Source organism: Dipodomys ordii, unplaced genomic scaffold, assembly GCF_000151885.1.
Source record: "Dipodomys ordii isolate 6190 unplaced genomic scaffold, Dord_2.0 Scaffold5, whole genome shotgun sequence".
Lineage (NCBI taxonomy): Eukaryota > Metazoa > Chordata > Mammalia > Rodentia > Heteromyidae > Dipodomys > Dipodomys ordii.
The window spans coordinates 27,674,613-27,695,718 of NW_012267221.1; the positions used below are offsets into that span (position 1 = coordinate 27,674,613).

Genomic DNA, 21,106 nt, shown 5'->3' on the forward strand with positions numbered 1-21,106 from the left:
TCTCTCTCTCTCTCTCTCTCTTTCTCTCTCTCCCCTTCCTTCCTTTTTAGGGTTTGGTTTGCTATGTAGCCTAGGCTGGCCTTGAATTGTCAGTCTTCCTGCCTTAGTCTTTAAATAACACAGTTTCAATTCATTAAATAGTTTTTCTTACATGTAAAATTAATCTTGCTTAAGTTTTGAAAACTGAAACATACAAATATGAATTTTATTTTATATAATGTTTTATAAAATCAGCTTTTAAGTAACTAAAAATATTACATTTTAATCCATGATCAATTGTGCCTACTTTCAATACTATTTGTAAATTACCAATATTCTCCATGATTATTTTCATTGATGAAACCCATGATATAATGAACATATTGTAAAATAACAAAATACACATTTGCTTTAATTCTATAATGAACATTCTAAATATTTATCTCTGAATAAATTTCTCCATATTATTAATATTTTATCTTTAAAATATCTTATTGATGCCTGAGATTCCATTTTTAAAGCCATAATATGTCATTATGTGCTATGTTAATGTTGAATATTTGCTAGTTATTACCTAGTACAAAAGGATTTTATATAAATATTTTATATGAACCAGGAAAGGTAAATAAGTGATTTTAAAAGATGACAGTAATTAAGGACAGATTCAGTTTCTGAGTCTGAATACGTTGATTGCATAAACAGAGAGGTACTGCTACCTACTAAACATGATAGATGAATTTTATTTCAAATAGATAATTTGTATATTTTTAGTATTTATTTTTCTTAGGGTCTAATTTTAGACAGGGAAAAGATTAAAGAAAAAATTTCTTTTGGAAAATGACCTGCAGTGATAATGATGCATCTAAAGGAATAACTTGGAACTGATGAGAATGAGAATGGTTTGGTAGTATCAAAGGAGGATGACATGGCCTGTAATGCTTATCACACTGGTTAAAATGCTTCTGTCCAGGCAAAACCTCAAAGCCCCTCAGCATTTTAACCTAGACGTCTCCTGATATCAATTTCAGCTAAGCAGTAAAAGTATGATATTTTTAAGCTTAGAAAAATGCAAGTAAGTATATGGAAATGAGACAAATATCCATATAATGTATGAAATTGATGGGAGACAAAGGAAACACCAACACACATGAGCCAGGACCACAAAACCACAAAACTACAAGAAATGAATGACAGCAGTTTCCTCCTCTGATTATTGAGAGACAGCGGAGAATGAGAGAGAGAGAAAAAAGAGGGAGAACAGAGAGAAGACAGAGAGAAGGAGAGAAAGAGAAAAGGAGAGAGAAGAGAGAGAGGGAGAAAGAAAGAGAAAGGGGGAGAGCGGAGAGGGGGGAGAGAGCAAAAGTGAGAGAGAGAGAGAGAGAGAGAGAGAGAGAGAGAGAGAGTCTGTGAAGACAGGGAGAGAGCAGAGTCAAAGAGCTAGTATATATGCATGAATTCTCCAGCCTGTGAAATACCTTTCGGAGGAGGTGTGGGCTCTACTTTTTCTGGAACTTCAGGTTTTTCAGGAACTTTCTTCTTAACAGCTTTAAAGAATATGATCATACTTTGATTATTCAAGCATTTAATCCAAGGCAAATGACTAATTTTGTACTCAAAATCAATCTTTGCCTACAACCAGAAAGCAATAATCACAGCCAAGAACAGCCACTGATAAGCATGTAAGGAGCATGAAAGCACGAAAATGGACCACAGTTTTATTCCAAGCCTGAATTTTAAATTAAGACTTCCCGAGAAAGAAGGAAGGTGCTTAAAAAATTATTCATAAGAAAAAGAAGTTTTCCTTGATTATAAGTTTTATAGTAAGGGAGATGTATTTAAGTGGTTGTCTTCAAAGAGTATCAATAGATTTCAATAGATAGGTGACACTTTGAGAGGTCTCCAACACCCATTTGTCTACATCCAACCTAAAACTAAGGAGTGTTGTGAAGGGGCAAGAATGGCTCGAAGCAAGAGCTTAGATTCTTGGCTCTGTAGGTACACAAGAAAGTTTGAGAAAAATGCCTATAGAAGATAGCTAATTTCATTTAAATTGGGAAATATGTTAATATTACCAACAAGATGGCTGTTTAGGAAAATAAAATAACATGTTTTTTCCAATTTAATTCAGACTTACATATGTGGTTATTAAAAAATTAGGCAAAACTGCATAAATTGAAAGAAAAATGAGAACATCAAAACACAGAATGATTGAAGGGAAGCTCAATAATGAAAAGAGATGCTAGATAACAAATGTATCCAGAAACACTACTTCCAAGCATCCTGCGAATGACCAGAGAACATAACTAGGTTTTATAAACAACAAAAAAACCCAAAACAGACAAGAAGGAAAATGGGAGCAGCCGTGACAGGTGTGTGTGTGTGTGTGGTATATAAGCCCACATCATCTATTTTAGACACCACAATATATGACAGTATGTTTAAAACATGTAATTTTAGGAGAAGTTTTGGCATTTATATAATTTTATTACTGCAATGTCAAAGTAGCTTGCAAAGATTTCTTACATGTTTCACATGCTTAAGATTTCAAGATATGCATAGCAATGAGGCTTTGAAATAAAGAAGATATTTCTCCCACGTAAAAAGGTTAGCTGGATAGCCTGTATAGCCAGATGCCAGGCACAATGATTAGAGTAACACAACGGACATTAGGGCAGCAGGCATGACTTGGCAAGGCAACTCAGGGTCCTTGGAGCAGCAGATACCCATAGTCCCATGCAATTCTCATAGCACGATCATGTCTAAAAGTATACTTCCAAAAATCATAGATTTCTTGCAAGCACTTCAGTTGGCTGAACACAAGTATGAAGCAGGTTATTAAGGCTTTGAAAGTGGCACTTTATACCTTTAAGTTGGAACATTTTCTCCTTTATATCTTCCTTAGGGGGAGCAGGAGCTGGAGCTGGGGGTCTTGGTTTAAGTTTTGGTTTCTCAATAACCTTCTTTTCAGGTTCAGGTTCTTGAAAAAGTATTTCAGAAGTGTTAGTACCAGTATATTTTAATTTGCACATTCTGTATTTGGTAGAAATTTAAATATATTTGAAGTAAAAAGTCTACTTTTTGATATGTAATTTGGTGTCCAACATAAAAAATGTGTCCAACATAAAACACAAAAACGTCAACACCTGTACATAAGTTATAAGAACACAACAAAGACACAACATAAGTCTCCAAATAAACCATGTTAACATGGTATAAGTAGTTCAAATTACATGGAAACATACAAATAAGATTTACACGTTCAACATATCACATACAAATGTAAAGAGACCTCCTAACATGTAGAAACAACATAAACTATAGACAATTCAAAATGAAGAATATGATGATGAAGTTTTATGTCCAGCTAATTGATACCTTGCACTGCTATTTCTTCTGGCTGTGGTTCGGGTTCAGGTTCAGGTTCAGGTTCAGGTGTGGGTTCAAGCTGAGGTTCTTCAGTTTCAATAACTTTTTGTATTTCACGTTCTTTAAAGAATGTTCATAAAGGATATAAGATTGTAACATAAACTTTACACAGACTCATACAAATTTTACATAGATGCAAAGATTATAGTTACACAGACAAAATACACAATTTGCGCAGCTATTATTTTAGAAAAAGAGGGAAGATTTTCATTTCTTATAGTTGAGTTTTCTATTAACAGTGATATTATTTCCATGCATGTGGATTGCAGATAAGATGACTTAGAATTTATTACTGGGTAGCCATTTGAAGATCCAATGCAATTATTCTAAATTTGCTTCAAGCAACCTTAGTTACTGAGAATATCAACATTAAAGATTCTAATTTAATAGAAGTATAACATTTGAAAAATGAAGTTATTCAACAAGTACTCGAATACTTTTTAACTATACTTTCTAGTAGGAATGTGTTATCATATAGACAAAAAGTTTTGTATCCCTAATGAAAGTTTTTGAGAGATTTCAAAATACATATTTGTATAAGTATATACCTTCCACAGGGGGAGTCTCTTTTCTACCAATGGTTATGGTTGTTTTTTCTTCATATATTATTTCTTCAGGAGTCTCTTCAGCTTAAAAAACAGTATTTTATATTAGGCTCTACTCAGAAAAACACTGCAAATGCTAAGCTGCAACATATCAATTTACTATCTCTTGTCTCTATTATTTAGCTGTCCCTAAGATCATAACATCAATAAATGAGACATACGATGGATAAATTCATCACACACACACACACACACACACACACACACACACACATGGATAGCCAAAACAAGATGATGAAGAAATGAAGATTATTGTCATCTTTCCAAGATTTATAAAATGGCCATGTACCTGGAGTACTTGGAGCTTCTGGTTCTTTAGGCATAGGAACAGACACTTCCTTTTCTGGGATGAGTTTTTCAATTTTCTTGGGTACTTCAGGCACTTAAAAAATATTGATTTGCTTCACTATTTATGATTTAGAAGAAGATGTGCAAGATTTTTCAAAGAGAAGGCAGGTGGAGACCTTCATTTTACAAAAGTTCATGGAGGAAATTGGTTTCTGAGGTATGGCATCTTTTACTATGATCACTTTCAGTAGCTTGAGCCATTTATCTCTATACAGCCCAAATCCTATTGCTTTTGTACCCTTCTTTCAAAACTTTTGAAGCTTTGTAGCCTGTGCACGAAGGATAGAGTCCAAGTCTTCTATTGTCATTCAAAGAATGTCACATAGATTCACTTTCTTTCTATCTAGCAGTATCTTTCAAGATATTCTTCAACCAGTCCATACTCAAATTATGTTACATTTACTGGACAGTGCTCCTAGATATTCTGCCTTTCAATATATTTTGACTTTGCCTAAGGTACTATTTTCCCAATTTCAACTTCTATACAGCTTCTATGATGCCTCTGTTTCTATACGCTGATTCTCATACTGTTTGGAAATGTTATTACCCACTACACTTGTATTAGAGTTATCATTTCTCTGACTAGATTTAATCTGTTTGAGGAAAAGATTAAGTCGTAAATTTTTATTTTATTCATGCTGGGACATGAGCTACAACTTAGGTCCTCTCACCTTTGCTTGGCTTTTTTTTTTCTCAAAGCTGGCACTCTACCACTTGAGTCATACCTCCATTTCTAAAGTCTTATTTTCTAAAACAGTTTCTTGTTAATGACAACATTTAAATAAATAAGCTGAACTGAGCCATACACCCATAGTCTTGTACTGGGTCATCTCATGACTTCCATTTATATTTTCCTTCCCCATCTGTCTTAGTTTCTCTTGGCCTTCATCATTTCCCCCTTCTTTCTATGAAATGTGACTCATGTATAATTGCATATATAGTATCTCTTGCTTTAAGAACTATTATTATAAAATACTTAAATGCTCATATATTTCTTCTTGGTAGATACCTTTTTCTGGCAGGACTTTTGGCTTTTTAGTAACAGGCACAGGCTCTTCTTTCTTTACTGGAACAAGTTTCTTGGGCAATTCAGGTGCTTTGAAGATATTAGTTTTGTTTTAAAAAGAGTATGTGAAAACATTTAAAAATGTTAAGAATAAAAAATTCTGTAATATCGTATCATTAAAATTAATGCAAACAAATGAGTACAACTTCTTGGGCACCATTATAAGATAATAGAGTAGTATTTGAAGAATTATGAAATCAAGGATGGTGTAAATGAATACCTTCCACTGCTGGTGGTTCTGGCTTCTTAACAATTGGGACTTTCTTCACTGGGACAACTTTCTTTGGCATCTCAGGTACTTTAAAGATATTAGTAGCATTAAATTATAAGAATTATAAGATGTAATATAGTCACATTAATTTTATAAGTCTAACACCATGACATACAGATAACAGTTAACAAATACATAATACAGCAGAAAACACACTAAAGAAAGAGTGTGAATTTCAGGTAGCATGCAAAAATGACACAAAGTTGTACTTTAAAAACATAAGTACCTTTAGGAGGTGGAGCTTCTGGTTTTTTGATGACAGGAACTTTCTTCTCTGGGACAATCTTCTTGGGCTCTTCGGGCACTTGAAGGATAGGAATTTCTTTTAGAGTCAAATGATTACAAGAACAAGTTAAATTAACAAATGAAACATAGCACTGATATTTCTTTGAAGTGTACATTGTAAAAGTCCATAGGACCAAAGTTTTATGTGTGAAAATAACTCTTGTTCTCATCAAAGAAGGTAAATTTCAAGCCAGGAGACAGAAGATGGATATTTTACCTTATGTAAGATATATTATAAACATGAAAATCCAATGATTGTATTTTCTCCAGTAGTAGATAATAATGCCTTGTACCTGGTGGAGGTGGGGCTTCTGGCTCTTCCTCTTCTTCGATAATTGGAGCTTCTTCTTCTACCGGAATTGGTGCTTCCTCTTCGGGAGCAATTTCCTCAGGTTCTTCATACACTTTAAAGATATCAGTGAATTTTATTTCAGTGTGTGGGACAAAACTCTAAAATGCACATAATACCAAGGAATTAAGTAGCAATCTTGATTTCTTCTCTTATTTTTTAAAATTTATTTTCTTGTAATGATGCTGCACAGAGAGGTTGCAGTTACATCAGTAAGGTAATGAGTATATTTCTTTTCAGGCATTGTTACCCCCTCCTTTGTTTTCCTCCCACTATCCCTTCCCTCTCCTACCTCTCCCACTCTTATTTTTTGTTAATATGAAATCTATTTTATTTGCACAGACTTCTGTGTCTATTGGTTTGAAGGCTTGGAAAGCCATTTTGGTGGTTAGTGGCATCGACAATCATGAGTTCTCCCCTATGACTTTCTGTGTATTTTACAGAAGCTTTGTAGAATATAGTTTACTGGCACCTGGGTAGACACAGCTGACTGAATGCCAGAATAGATTTGAGATCAGAGCTAGTAGAAAATAATTAAGTAAAACAAAGAACAGAAAATGACCAAGAGATAAAGAGTTAGAAAGGAAGAGGAACAAAGCTTGGATGAGGAAAAATCCCAAGTAGCATCTTAGCAATGGTCTTATGTGTACCTTCTGGGGGAGGAGACTCCACTTTCTTTGGAACAGGAACCACTGGCTTCTCTTCTATGACAGGTTTCTTTGGCACCTCTGGCACTTTAAAGATATTAGTTAGTTTTATTAAAGGATAGTTGACAAGTCCATGAAGTTTACAACACTTTTACTTTACAGTTTGTTAAAAACAACTCAGGGAAAGATCCAAGAGCAACAGTCACAATATTGTCAGTGATGTGCTCTTGAATCCTGATCTCTATGGGAGAGGAAAATGACATCTCATAAGATTCAGAGTGATGTTAGGAACCTTCAAATGTGAGTAATAAATAAATCTGTTTTTATTAAAGTGGTGATTTTTTCTTTTAAAACATACAAACCCTAAAATGCCTAAACAGCAGTTTGGTAGTAACAAATGTGAGAAGATTAGCAAAGAATTTATTAACAGGTGACACTTGGGACCAAACAACAATTTTCTGCAGAACCCTATTAGTAACAGATACCTTTAGCTACTGGGACTTCTGGCTTTGGGGGAACAGCTATTTTCTTTTCTGGAACAACTTCTTTTGGAACTTCAGGCACTTTAAAGATATTAGTATTTTAACATTATAAACAATGACCAGTGAACACTCATTACATTTACACAGAACAAAAAGAGTTTGAGGCTGTTTCCACCTCCATCAGTTAGAAGACTGTCATATATACCTTTTGCAGGTGGCACCTCTGGCTTCTTGGGGACCACACGAGGCACCTTCTTTTCAGGAACCACTTCCTTGGGCTCCTCGGGCACTTTAAGAGATATTAGTAGTCTTTAGCTCAGAGTTCTAATGATGTACAGACATAAGTAGGACAGTGGAATGTGTTATTTTAAAGACAGATGTTTTTTCTGTAAGAAGTCAGAAGCAGAGAGAAATACCTTTGGCGGCGGGTGGTTGAGGTTTCTTGGCAATGACAGGTGGTGCTTTCTTTTCAGGAATGGGCTTCTTGGGTGGCACTGGCACTAAAGATAATTAGGGTTGATACTTTAGAAGCTTTGAGGAGAAGTGTGAAAGCTCATCAGGTCCAAAATTGGGAAGACAAGAGTTGGGGTGAGGCGGGCTGAGGTGTCCTAGCAGTTTGCTATGTACCTTTGGGGGGTGCGGCAGGCACCGGCTCTTCCACAGTTTCTTCTGGAGGCTCTTCTGGAACAATTTCCTCAGGCTCCTCATACACTTTAAAGATACCAGCTCGTTTTAATACTAAAATTGACTAATATGTACAGCATAGTTTGCAAAAGACTTTTGTAACACAAAGCAGACATTTTAATCTTTTAAAAGATACTAGTTCTTTTTTTTTTATAGTTTCATTATTACCTTCAGGAGGAGGACTTTCTGGTTTGTGGGGAATAGCTTCTGGTACCTTCTTTTCAGGGAAAGCCTTCTGTGACATCTCGGGTACTTTAAAGATATTAGTGTTTTCATGATTAGACAGCAAAGACAAGTTGACACTATCAAGCACTGTGACAATGGGGTGACTACCTTTCACAGGTGGTGATTCAGGTATTTTAGGAGGTACCACAGGCACTTTCTTTTCAGGGACAACTTCTGTGGGAACTTCAGGCACTTAAAAGAGATTAGTGAAATTACATTAGGACTCCTGAAGACCAATAGACCAAAATATTTTCCAAAGTACAAGACCTGGATCTTGTAATGCCTGAAGTCAGTGGCAAATACCTTTCACAGGTGGAACTTCTGGCTTTTTAGGTGGAGTCACAAGTACTTTCTTCTCAGGAGCTTCTTTGGGAGGCTCTGGCACTTAAAAGATATTAGTAAAATTATACTTAAGACTTACAAAGACCAATAGACCAAACTGTTTTCAAGAGCAGAAGAGTCAGATGGCATATAGCTTAAAGTCAGTGACAAATACCTTTAGCAGGTGGAACGTCTGGCTTTTTAGGGGGAACCACATGTACTTTCTTTTCTGGAACAACTTCTTTGGGTGCTTCAGGTACTTAAAAGATATTAGTGAAGTTATATTTAGGGCTTATGGATATCAATAGACCAAAGAATTTTCAAGAGAAGACTTAGGACTGATAAAACCCAGGGTCAGGGACAAGTACCTGTGGCAGGGGGTGCTTCGGGCTTTTTAGCAGGCACCACTGGCTTTTTCTTTTCAGGGACAGCTTCTTGGGGAACTTCAGGCACTTGAAAGATATTAGTAATTTCACATTTAGGTTAATGAGACCAATACACTGCATTTATTTTCAAAATGGAAGAGGTATTTCTTCTGCAGAATAAGTTTGGTGACAAATACCTGTGGCAGGGGGTGCTTCGGGCTTTTTAGGAACCACCACTGGTTTTTTCTCCTCAGGGATAATTTCTTGGAGAACTTCAGGTGCTTGAAAGATATTAGTAGTTTTTATTTTGTCAGGTCAGTGAGGTAAACAGGTTCAAAGCATTTCCAAGAGGAGAGCTACTTCTGAAGGGTAGGGTAAGAAATACCTGTGATGGGTGGGGCTTCTGGTTTTTTGGGTGGGGCTGTGGGAGGTTTCCTTTCTGGGACAACTTCTTGAGTAGCATCAGGCACTTGAAAATGATCAGTAGTTTTACCATTAGTTAAGAAAGAACAAAGGACTAAAACTGTTATCAAGATGGAACAGAATGTAAACAAGTGGCAAGTACCTGTGACTGGAGGGGCTTCTGGCTTTTTGGCAGGCACCACTGGCTTTTTCTTTTCAGGGATAATTTCTTGAGGAATTTCAGCCACTTGAAAATATTAGTAATTGTACACTTAGATTTTTGAATAGGAATGGAATATGTTAATTTTCAAACTGTAAGAGTATTTCTGTGGAGGAATAAACACAGGTGACAAGTACCTGTGACAGGTGGGACTTCCGGCTTTTTAGGAGGTGCCAGTCTTTTCTTTTCAGGGACAATTTCCTGGGGAACTTCAGGCACTTAAAAGATATAGGTAGTTTTATTCTTGGGCTTTATATTAGCAATGGACTGTATCTATTTTCAAATAAAAATGATTGGTTCTGCAGAATAATGCTCATCTGACATATACCTGTGGCAGGTGGGGCTTCCTGTTTCTTGGGCAGTACCCTGGGGGTTTTCTTTTCTGGGACAACTTCTTGAGGAACTTCAGGCACTTGAAAGATATTAGTAGTTGTACATTTAGGTTAATGAAGACCAACATGATACATTTATGTTCAAGATAGAAGAGCTATTTCTTCTGCAAAATAACGAGAGCTGACAAGTACCTGTGACAGGAGTGGCTTCTGGCTTTTTAGCAGGCACCACTGGCTTTTTCTTTTCAGGGACAATTTCTTGGGGAACTTCAGATTCTTGAAAGATATTGGCAATTTCACACTTAGATTTTCTTGAAGAGCAAAGGTCTACACTTGTTTTCATGAAATAATTTTTTTTTTTTCTGCAGAATAAGGAGAGCTGACAAGTACCTGTGTCAGTTGGGGCTTCTGGCTTTGTAGGGGGCACCATTGGTCTGGTCTTTTCTGGGAAAATTTCTTGAGGAACTTCAGGTACTTGAAAGATATTAGTAGTTTTATAGTTAGGTTAAGGATGATCTATAGAGTACATTTATTTTCAAGATGAAAGAGGTATTTCTTTTGCAGAATAGTGTTTAGCTAATATATACCTGTGACAGATGGGACTTCCTGTTTTTTGGGCAGTCTCCTAGTGATTTTCTTTTCTGGAATAACTTCTTGAGCAGCATCAGGCACTTTAAAGATATTAGTAGGTTTAGAATTCATGAATTGTGAAGATATGTTCTACAATCATAGATTTTGACTGTGGGGAACATAAGATGTGGTATTTTCTTGACGTAGCAATGGGAGTAAATACCTTTAGCAGGTGGGGTTTCTGCTTTTTTGGGAACAGCCACAGATACTTTCTTCTCAGGTTCAACTTCTTTAGGGGCTTCAGGAACTTTGAAGATATTAGTATGTTTAGTTAGAACCATAAAGGGGGCATATTGACAATATATCCATGCAAATACAATGCAGGAGAGTGGTGGGCACTTATATATACTTTCCTCTGAGACAGATGATCAACAATATGTCATGGTACATACCTTTAGGAGGTGGAACTTCAGGCTTTTTGGGAGGAGCCACTGGTACTTTCTTTTCAGGGATGGCTTCCTTCGGTGGCACTTCAGGCACTTCAAAAATAATACAGAACATATGCTTAGAAAATAAGAAAATCATGCTTATGTTGGATAGTCATTCATCAAGTTATTTTAGACAGCTACTGATACTTTTCCTGTATTATTTGGTAAGATGTTTAATATAAGACTTCCTGATTGTTTCATGTAATTTTCTAGTAAAAAGAGTAGTTATTTATCTTCCTAACTTGTGTAGTTCTGACATTACCTTCCAGAGGTGGACTTTCTGATTTTGGGGGGATAGCTTCTGGCACCTTCTTTTCTGGGATGGCTTTCTTTGGCATCTCAGGTACTTTAAAGATATTAGTATTTTCACAATTAGGCAGAGTAAAGACAAGTGGACACTATCAAATGCAGTAACATCAAGGTGTCTACCTTTAACAGGTGGGGCTTCAGGCTTTTTAGGAGATACAGCAAGTACTTTCTTCTGAGGGACAACTTCTTCTGGCACTTCCGGCACTTAAAGAGATTAGTGAAATTATGCTTAGAATTTCTAAAGACCACTAGGATGAAGTATTTGCAAGAGCAGAAGAGTTAGATCTTAGAAAGCTTCAGGACAGTGACAAATACCTGTCACAGGTAGGGCTTCTGGCTTTTTAGGCACCACTGACACTTGCTTTGCAGGGACAATCTCTTGAGCCTCAGGCACTTAAAAGATATTAGTATTTTTTGCACTTAGAAAGTACAAAGACCAACAGACACATTGCAACATTTACAAGAACAAACAAAAGAGGTATTCTTCCCTCCACTGAACCTCCAATCAGGGATAACCAGTACCTTTACTGGGTGGTGCTTTTGGTTTTGAGATGCAAGCTTCTTTTGTTTTCTTTTTAGGGGCCACTTCTTTGGGAGCTTCAGGCACTTTGAAGATATTAGTAAATTTACATTCAAGACAAAGGAATCCACACAGACATGAATGACACATGTCACAAACATTTCCAAGATTTTCTGTCTCCCCTACCTCCCTATCATGTATGAAAATAAGAGTATTGATATTTTTACATTTCGGAGTGAAATGAATCAAAACAAATAGGAAGCACACTTAGACAGGAATGAGGCATTTTTCCTCCCTGTTAAACTTCCAGTAAAATATACCTTCATCTGAAAGAACTTCAGGTTTGTGAGGAATCCCAAACATCTTCTTTTCAAGGACAGTTTCTTGATGCATTTCGGTCACTTTAAGAAATTAGTATTTTTACATTTAGTAGTATGAAAATGACTAGGAACAGTATAATATTTTCAGAATTGCTAGAGCTACTTGTTGAGCTTGAGAGCTTCGAGACTTGTACCTTTAGCTGAAGGAGCTTCTGTTTTCTTGGATGGAGCTCTCGTTGCAGGCAGAACTTCTTGAGGTGCTTCAGGCACTTGAAAGATATTAGTATTTCATATTGAAAACTTAAAATGATGAATGAAATCAGTAGCTATGATGTCAGCAAATGTAGCTTTAAAACAGTGTCTGGTCTTTCCCCCACTCCCTTTGCTCCATCAATATACTATTCTACAGAGCTAAAGTGATTTCTATGGCTACAGGGTGCTTCCTCCAAGCATCCTTAAGAGGATCTCTTCCTACTTCAGCCTACAAGGAAGTTCTTAAGATACCCTGCACTCTCATGGTAGAGTCAGCCTTCTACATCCTCATTAAACCAACTGTAGATGGAAACATTACATCTGTACTGAATCCGTACCTATAATATTTCCTTGCAATTAGTGCCTGAACATTGTAAGAACTATTTACATAGTAATTACATTGTTTTGGCTATTGTAAATAATCTGAAAAATGTTGCACAGTATAGGGAAGCACTGCATGGGTTATATGTAAATGCCGTGTCATTTTGTGTAAAGAAATAGTACATCTATAGATTTTGGAATTCACAATAGGGGAGGGATTTCCTGGAACCAATCTTTCCTGGACAGGCAGGATTGTATTTGTGCCAAGCATATTTTTAGAAGAAGGATTTATGTTTGGGCAGGAATAGCTATAATGATTTCTATACAGAGGGAACTAATTGTGGAGCTTTGGGTCCTGAAAGTTATTAGTAAAATTACGTATTTAGGAGTTAGGAAGAGTGTTAGAAAAAAAATCTTAGATTGAAGTCAAAGTGCAGATGATTTCTTCTTCCACTTCTGCTTAGAGGTGAAAGGTACCTGTCATGGGTGGTATTTCTGGCTCTTCAAGAACATCTTCAAATGTTTTGATTTCAAGAACAGCTTCATCCTCAGTTTCAGGTGCTTTGAAGATATTAGTATTAGAGTCAGGGTTTCAAAGGATCAGCTGAGACATCAATAATATGAAGTGAGCTAAAGTGATTTCTGTGGCTACTGGGTGCTTTCTCCAAGAATGGATGAGCTATAGAATCTTGGTGAAAGGAATCAAACATCATTTGTTTTATGTATTGTTCTCCACTTTTTTTTTTCTTTTTGGGTCCAGTTGTGGGGCCTGAACTCTGGGTCTGGGCGCTGTCCCTCAGCTCTTCAGCTCAAGGCTAGCGCTTTACCACTTGAGCCACAGCGCCACTTCCTGCTTTTTTCTTATGTGGTGCTGAGGAATTGAACCCAGGGCCTCATGCATGCAAGGCAAGCACTCTACTACTGAGGCACCTTCCTAGCCCCATTGTTCTCCACTTAACCACCTTGGCCATAGTAAACTTACTAAATAAATGAAGGAAGGAATGATAGCAGCCATGATGCTCTTAGAGAGGAGGTACAATTTTAGAGTGAACCACCACAGGTCTGGCTTTCATGAACAGCTCTTCCTGAGGTGGTTGCAGGTTTTTTAAAGACATGAATGCATTGCACTGTGGAGTAAAGAGGAGCAATGTGGAGATTCCGTAATAATTACATACAGCTCTAGAACATGACGTTCCAGTTGCGCTGTGAATATCTGATTATCAGGGGATGCTTTCTGGGTCACCTCCTAGTAATATTTTTGGAATGATAGATGCATAGAAAATTAGATGATGGAAAATAAAAAATGATTTTCATTCACCGTCTCCCTGTAACTATTAGTTTGAGAAGATCAAAACAGCTACTTTCTGATCTGGGTTGGCTTCTTTTTGAGCCCTTACCCGTCATCCTTTTTTTTTTTTTTTAAAGTATGCTTTGAGGTTAGGGGAGAAAAGAACAGCATAGGATTTCAGACTAAGAAAGAAAGGTGATTTATGGTTGTAATTTTAGCTACTCAGTAGGCTAAGATATGAGGATCAAGGTTCAAAGTCATTTGGGGCAGCAAATCTCATGAAACTCCAGCAAAATGAGGTGGAGGTGTGACTCATATGGAAGAGCACCAACCTTGAGGAAAAAAAAAGCCAAGCAAGAGCATAGGCCTTGAGTGCAAGCCTCAATATTGGCACACACGCGTGCGTACACACACACACACACACACACACACAAATGAGTTTACTGAGGTGTCTAATGGGAAATCCCAATATTATAGGTAAAACAACTAGAGTGGCAGCACCTCAGCCTTGAAGATATTAGTGTTTACACACATGTTAACCGTGAAGTTGTAAGAAAGTAGGCTTTCTTCTGGCTGGTACCTGTTGGTGGCAGGACTTTTCTTGTCTTGGTAACATGTATTCTTCTCTCTGCAAACATCTCCTTGTAGGTTTCAAAGTCTTTAAAGATATTAGTAGTATTTAATTGAGGAAACAATGACATGACACACAAAGAAAGGCATAGTAACAGGTAATTTAAGTTAGAAATTTTGTTTTTTTCTCTAATACTTGATATATTATTTGGGAGCAAATCATAGCTACTTGCTTTGGGCATCCTTGTAAGATGCATTAAAGATATTAGTATCAGGCATTAGAGGTTGTGAGAATGTGTGTAAACCACTAAACATATTTTGTAGATGGAGCAAGAAAGGCTTTCTTAAGATTTTCAAAACTAGAGAATTATACCTTCAGTTGGAGGATGTTCTGGAATTTCAGGAACAGCCTTGGGTGGCTTCAACTCTGGAAAAACTTCTTTGGTTGTATCAGGCTCTTTAAAGATATTAGTAGGTTTACAATGTAGTATAGGCAATGAAATATAGAATATGATAAAATGTTAAAGCTAAAGATATTCATCTGATTTTGATGTAGCTGAAATATACCTTTAGGTGCTGGTGTTCCTTTCTTTTTAGGAATAATCACATGTATTTTGTCTTCGACTTTCTTAGGTGGCTCTGGCACTTAAAAGATATGAATAAAGTTATATTTATAAATGGAGCAGAAAAATTCAAGCTTCTAAAATGAGTCCTAAATAAGTATGATTCAGACTGAGTCAGGGTATTATATACCTTTTATTACTTTGGTTTTTGTCTTTTGAGGCTGTGTCACAAGCACCTTTTCTTCCACAACTGATTCTTCAGATGCTTCATAAACTTTAAAGATATTAGTATACAATTAGAAGTATGTCAAGTAGATGAGAATAGTATTAAAAAATAACACATAGTCTGCCCTTATGCAAATTAGTGGCAGGATATAAACTGTTATAGACAAGAACACATTGACTAACATAAGCATCATTTTCAGTCTTGTGATACAAAATATCAAGTCCTTCTTTATGATCATGGTAACAAAATTGAGGTCCTCATTAGCCAAGGATTATATAATTCTTCCATTTATCTGCAGAAAGTTATTGTTAAAATTATCCTATTGCTGTCACGTTTGGTAGAGTTTTACAGGAAAGATGTGGTGGTGTGGGAAAACTCTCTGTATTTAAATTTTTATATAAGAAAATTTCTAAGAGTATTGTTAATTATGTGTTAACATCACAGTATATGGCTTTAGTTTAATATGAGTGTGAGAAACATCTATAGATTAGAAGTGAAAAAGGAGGCTGAGACCTGAGAACTGTAGTTCAAAGCCAGACCAGGCAGAAAAGCCATGAGATTTTTTTTTATCTCTAATTAACCAGCAAAAAGTAGCTTAAGTGGTAGAGCACTACTAGCCTTGAGAGAAAAAGCCAAGCAGGATCTTAAGGCCTTGAGTTCAAGCACCAGTATTGGTACAAAAAGATAAAAACAAAACAAAACAGAAAAGAACAAGAAAAATGACTTAATATTTGGAAAATAAAGCAAATGAAGACAATTAAGTTTCTTCAGCTATTAGCAAGGCAGATTGGATGATAACAATAATCAAATTTAGTTATGGAAAAAGTTTTTTTTTTTTTGGTCGGTCGTGGGGCCTGAACTCTGGGATTAGGCACTGTCCCTCAGCTCTTCAGCTCAAGGCTAGTGCTCTACCACTTGAGCCACAGAGCCAGTTCCAGCTTTTTCTGCTTATGTGGTGCTGAGGAATCAAACGCAGGGTCTCATGCAGGTCAGGCAAGCAGCACTCTACCACTGAGCCACCTTCTCAGCCCGTGAAAAAAGGTTTTTAAAGAAGGCAGTGATCTCATATATATGTATTATATACGCCTTTATTATATATGATATATATCTATAACTTTACCTCAACCTAATATGAAAACATTTTCCCAAATGAGTCTTAATCAGAAATTTGTTAGATTTAAAAAATTGGAAGAATATCTTGACTACTAACACTTACATTATTCAGCGTATTGAGTAACTTTCTACTAAAATAAGTTATTATTTATGTTATTTTACTATTCAAATAAATCATTTTATAGGAAAGCAAAAAAAGTATTAATAATTCTTTTGGACTCTAGTAGTCTTATAAATCTGTGGTCACTAACCAGGATTGACAAAATGTGAGTGAATTATGAATAGTAAAAAAGTGACAATAGTAATGTTTGTGTCAGAAACAAACAAAAAAGACAAATAAATATTGTGAGATAAGGTAATGTTTTATGTACACAATTATTTTTTAAATTAGCTAGGAAATATATCTTATCTGGGGCACATAGCCATTCAATCCCTTAATTTTAGCCAAATATTGTTGGTATGTTGAGCTTTTATAAGATATTAGTACATTTACATTTTAAAGCTACGCAGACACATAGTGAAAGTCAGAACACAGGTAAAACATATGTTAATTACCAATTTTTCTACACTCACTGTATATCTCTGTGTCTTCAGGAAGAATAATAGGTGATCTTTCTTCTTGAATAATTTTCTTAGGCACCTCGGGAACTTTAAAGATATTAGTATATGAGTTGGTATTCATAAGAGATTTATGATATTAAGAATATAAATAAAATACAAAGATATAATGTCACATATAATGTCTCTGGCACATGGAAAAACAAAGTAAAGATGTGTTTCAAGTTGTGATTGGTATCAGTGTATACCTTTAGTTGGTGGAACTTCTGGCTTTTTCAAAATGGTATCTTGAACTTTTTCTTCTGGAACAGTTTTCTTGTGTACTTCAGGTGCTTTAAAGATATTTATTTGTCTTATTTTAAAGAACACAATTGAGTGTGAATTATCAAGACAAAAGGAGACATCTAACAAGGAGAATGTAAAAAATCCCACAAATCTAAGTCAATCCACAATGCATTTCACTGCATTGCCTTGTTTATGAATTTATGATTTATTATAAGAAACTTTATACTTTGGACATATTAGTCATGTAGAAAAATATTTCTTTCCAGTGCTATACACAATAAGAGCTTTAAAAGAAAGGTTGAGGAGCTCATAGTGCTTAGTTATTTCCTCAAAAGAGAAAGTGAATCAAGAAATGAATATGAAGGAATTTAATATTAGTAGTGAATCAGCAAAGGCAAGATACCTTTAGCTGGTGGAATCTTGGGTTCTTTGGGAACACGTATTTCTTCTTCTACCACAATTTTCTTCACCACCTCTGGTACTTTAAAGATAACAGTAATAATTTCTTTTATATTAAATACTCAAGAAGATTTTTAGAACATAAAACATATATAAACCAGGTATAACATGGCCTCAACATAAAAGACATACATTACTTCATCCATCAGGACAATATTTAACTTGAGTTGAAATTTGATAACAAATATGACAACAAAAATCCAGGGGAATTCTCATGTTAGATTGTAGGAACTAGACATGAAAATTAGCAAAACCTCTTTATCTAGTGCTAATTCTGCTTGTGTTGACAGAAAAAAAGGTACTTTATGGATAACTTCCTTGTATACTTCAATAACTTTCAAGATACAAGTTTGTATTATTTAAAAAGATTTTAAAAATTTCTACTGAGACACTCAACAAGTTAACAAAAAGGAAAAAATGCAGGGATATTAGTCACATATTTACAATAGCTTTACATTTAATGGGTTCATACAATTAGTAATCAATAAAAAGTTATCAAATAAACACATTAATGAACACATAATCAAATAGAACCAAAGAAGCCTAGTTCTACAGTTAATACAAATATTTGGTTTAGATATTTTACATTTAACAACACTGACTACATTTTTCTTGGTAGACTTTCCTTTGGCTCCCAGGAACTCTAAAGGTAGTTTTAGAATCCCAAAACACAGAAGTAAAACATCAAGCAAGATGCAAACTTGTAAGTAACCAAGGTGTGACTACTTATCAAATGAGGCAAGCAAGTTTTCACTAATAAAATACCTTTAGCTGGTGGCTCTTTTCGAGGCACAACTTTAATGGCTGGCTTTTTTGGAGGGATGGTTTTCTCAGATATCTCAGGCCCTTCAAAGATATTAGTGTTCAGATACTGATTTAGAATGAACTTAAAGTAGTATGAAATACTACCACTAAAATTAGTACCAAGATGGCCTACAAAATGATTTTTTCATAGTTTCACATTGATACTGTGACTACTTTCAAGGAAGATTTGATTGTGCTACTTATGTTGTACATGTACTGTATATGCATAATCCTTAAATAACACATGTATTAATTCATGCAAATCCAGAATGGTATTGTTGAGAGGTTATTTATGTTATGGTTTATCCTCAGAATTCATTAGAATGCAGGTGCCATTACCTATACTTCATTTACTTCCCTTGTTTTCTACAAAAGATATCATAACATACTATAATCTTTTGATACATAATTATTGGTTTGGACACAGTTGACTAAAACATTAACAAAGCCAAGTTTTTTTTTTGCCCAGACATGTAAATTTCTCAGTGATCTGAGTTTCTTTTACTGAAAAAGTGGTTAGTTGTTTCTCTACCTGCAACAATCATTTAACTTCCTTGATTATACTTTAAAAAGAACCCAGAAATTCATAGTGACCTATGTTAATAAGTGTCAAATATTGCTTTTGTTGCCTACAAAATTATATTCGGTGGTAAATCTCTACTCAATATAAATTTTGCAGTGAATAGCTTAAACTCATACTTAAAGTACTTCATAGGGTTTCTAAGGTTCCCAACCAAACATGCAAAATATTTTCAAAAGAAAGTCAGAGCAGTTTGTATTATCTGCAGAATTCCTATACCTTTAGGTGGAGCTTTAGGTTTTTCATATACTTCCACTTCCTCAGCCTCTAAAAATTCTATCACCCTATGGACTTTTTCAACTCTCTGTTCTTCTTGAAACTGGCGTTCTTCTATTTTGATGAATTCCTCTACATCATGGAACTCTTCTTCTTCAAAATATTCTTTAACTTCATGGAATTCTTCTTCTTCAAGGAATTCTTCCACTTTTGCTTCCACTAATTCTAATTCTATTCGTTCTTTTACTACTTCCTCTTGCTGGTAGGAAACTGATATTTTTTCTTCAACAAAGGTTCTCCCTGAAAGAGTATCTATTTTAAGAGACTTATTTTTTAAACACAGGAGATGCAATGGTACACATTGAAAAATGTAAGAAAAGCAACAACAACAACAACCACCAAAGATTTGCATGCAACAATACAAGAAAAATCAAAGAATTTTCCAAAATACCTTTAACTTGGGGAACAGCTTCCTTTTTAGGCATAAGGACTTTCTTTTCTGGTATTTTCTTTTCTGGGGCTTTCTTTTCTGGGACCTTCTTTAATAAGATTTTTTCTGGGGCTTCAGGAACTTTAAAGATATATTTTTAACATTTAAGACTTGCAAGAGTAAGTTTTCATATACAACAGACAGAAACATTCAGGACATAGGATATATATTTATATATCTATACACACAAATATACTATAATACATATGTTAATGAAGAAAGATAAAGGAGAGTGTTTGGGTTTAAAAGAAAACGATGTACCTTTGGTTGGTGGTGCCTCTTTTTTCTTGATAGGAACAGGTACTTTTTCCTCAGGAATTTTCTTTGGTACTTTAAAGATATCAGGCACTTTTATTAGCTGACAATACTCAATAATACACACAAATACAAACATTAGGAACAACTATGACATTACAAATCTCAAAGTGTTGGACATTTATTTTTGAGACAAGCATACTATATATTAGGTTCCTAAATTTTTTGTTTGTACTAATAACACTCTAGAAGTGAAGATACAGCCATGCAAAACCTTTTTCCCCATTTTGTTTGTTTTTTGTTTTTATGCCAGTGCTTGGTTTAAGTCAGGGCCTTGCACTCTCACTTGGATTTTTCTCAATGATGGTAGCTCTACAACTTGAGCCACACCATCTATCATTTTGGCTAGTTAATTAGAGATAGAAATTCAGAGACATCTATGCATGTCTCCTGATTAGCTAGGATCAGAGGCATGAGCCTGGTAAGAATCTCTCTCTCTCTGTGTCTCCGTCTCTCTGTCGCTGTCTCTGTTTCTCTCTTTCTTGTAGAGATTATAAGTAGTGAGCCAACTTTGAACAATTTTGCTCCAGGCTAGCATTCTATCACGTAAGCCATAGCTTCATTTCTGGCATTTTGCTAGTTAATTGAAGATAAGAGTCTCACAGTGTTCCTGCCTAGGCTTTCTTTGAATCTCACTTTTCAGACTTCAGTGTCCTGAGTAGCTAAGGTTACAGGCCTAAGCCAGTGGTGCCCAGCTGATGAAGAATTTTTTCGGGATGGTCTTGTCTTAGAGTACTCAGATTGTGACATAGACTTCATGTTCTGCTGGGCACTATTATGTTTGTTGAGGAGTTGGTTGAAATATAGACAGTATGTTTTGATGGCTGAAGATATTATTGGAAGCATTAACTA

General features: G+C 35.5%; 1 protein-coding gene across 1 annotated transcript in view; it reads right to left on the reverse strand.

Annotated features, from left to right (window-relative positions):
- Ttn (titin) overlaps positions 1 to 21,106 on the reverse strand; it is a 281,635-nt gene that overhangs the window by 119,349 nt on the left and 141,180 nt on the right. The window contains exons 150-169 of the mRNA XM_013027532.1: positions 20,201 to 20,269; positions 19,901 to 19,969; positions 19,453 to 19,749; positions 18,615 to 18,695; positions 17,794 to 17,871; positions 11,030 to 11,116; positions 10,801 to 10,884; positions 10,004 to 10,087; positions 8,864 to 8,947; positions 8,476 to 8,559; positions 8,311 to 8,394; positions 8,086 to 8,169; positions 7,875 to 7,958; positions 7,664 to 7,747; positions 7,462 to 7,539; positions 6,980 to 7,063; positions 6,274 to 6,384; positions 5,922 to 5,999; positions 2,843 to 2,956; positions 1,455 to 1,523 (exon numbers count right to left, since the gene is read on the reverse strand). Of these exons, the coding sequence (XP_012882986.1) occupies positions 1,455 to 1,523; positions 2,843 to 2,956; positions 5,922 to 5,999; positions 6,274 to 6,384; positions 6,980 to 7,063; positions 7,462 to 7,539; positions 7,664 to 7,747; positions 7,875 to 7,958; positions 8,086 to 8,169; positions 8,311 to 8,394; positions 8,476 to 8,559; positions 8,864 to 8,947; positions 10,004 to 10,087; positions 10,801 to 10,884; positions 11,030 to 11,116; positions 17,794 to 17,871; positions 18,615 to 18,695; positions 19,453 to 19,749; positions 19,901 to 19,969; positions 20,201 to 20,269 (1,887 nt within the window). The remainder of the gene's footprint in view (positions 1 to 1,454; positions 1,524 to 2,842; positions 2,957 to 5,921; positions 6,000 to 6,273; positions 6,385 to 6,979; positions 7,064 to 7,461; positions 7,540 to 7,663; positions 7,748 to 7,874; positions 7,959 to 8,085; positions 8,170 to 8,310; positions 8,395 to 8,475; positions 8,560 to 8,863; positions 8,948 to 10,003; positions 10,088 to 10,800; positions 10,885 to 11,029; positions 11,117 to 17,793; positions 17,872 to 18,614; positions 18,696 to 19,452; positions 19,750 to 19,900; positions 19,970 to 20,200; positions 20,270 to 21,106) is intronic.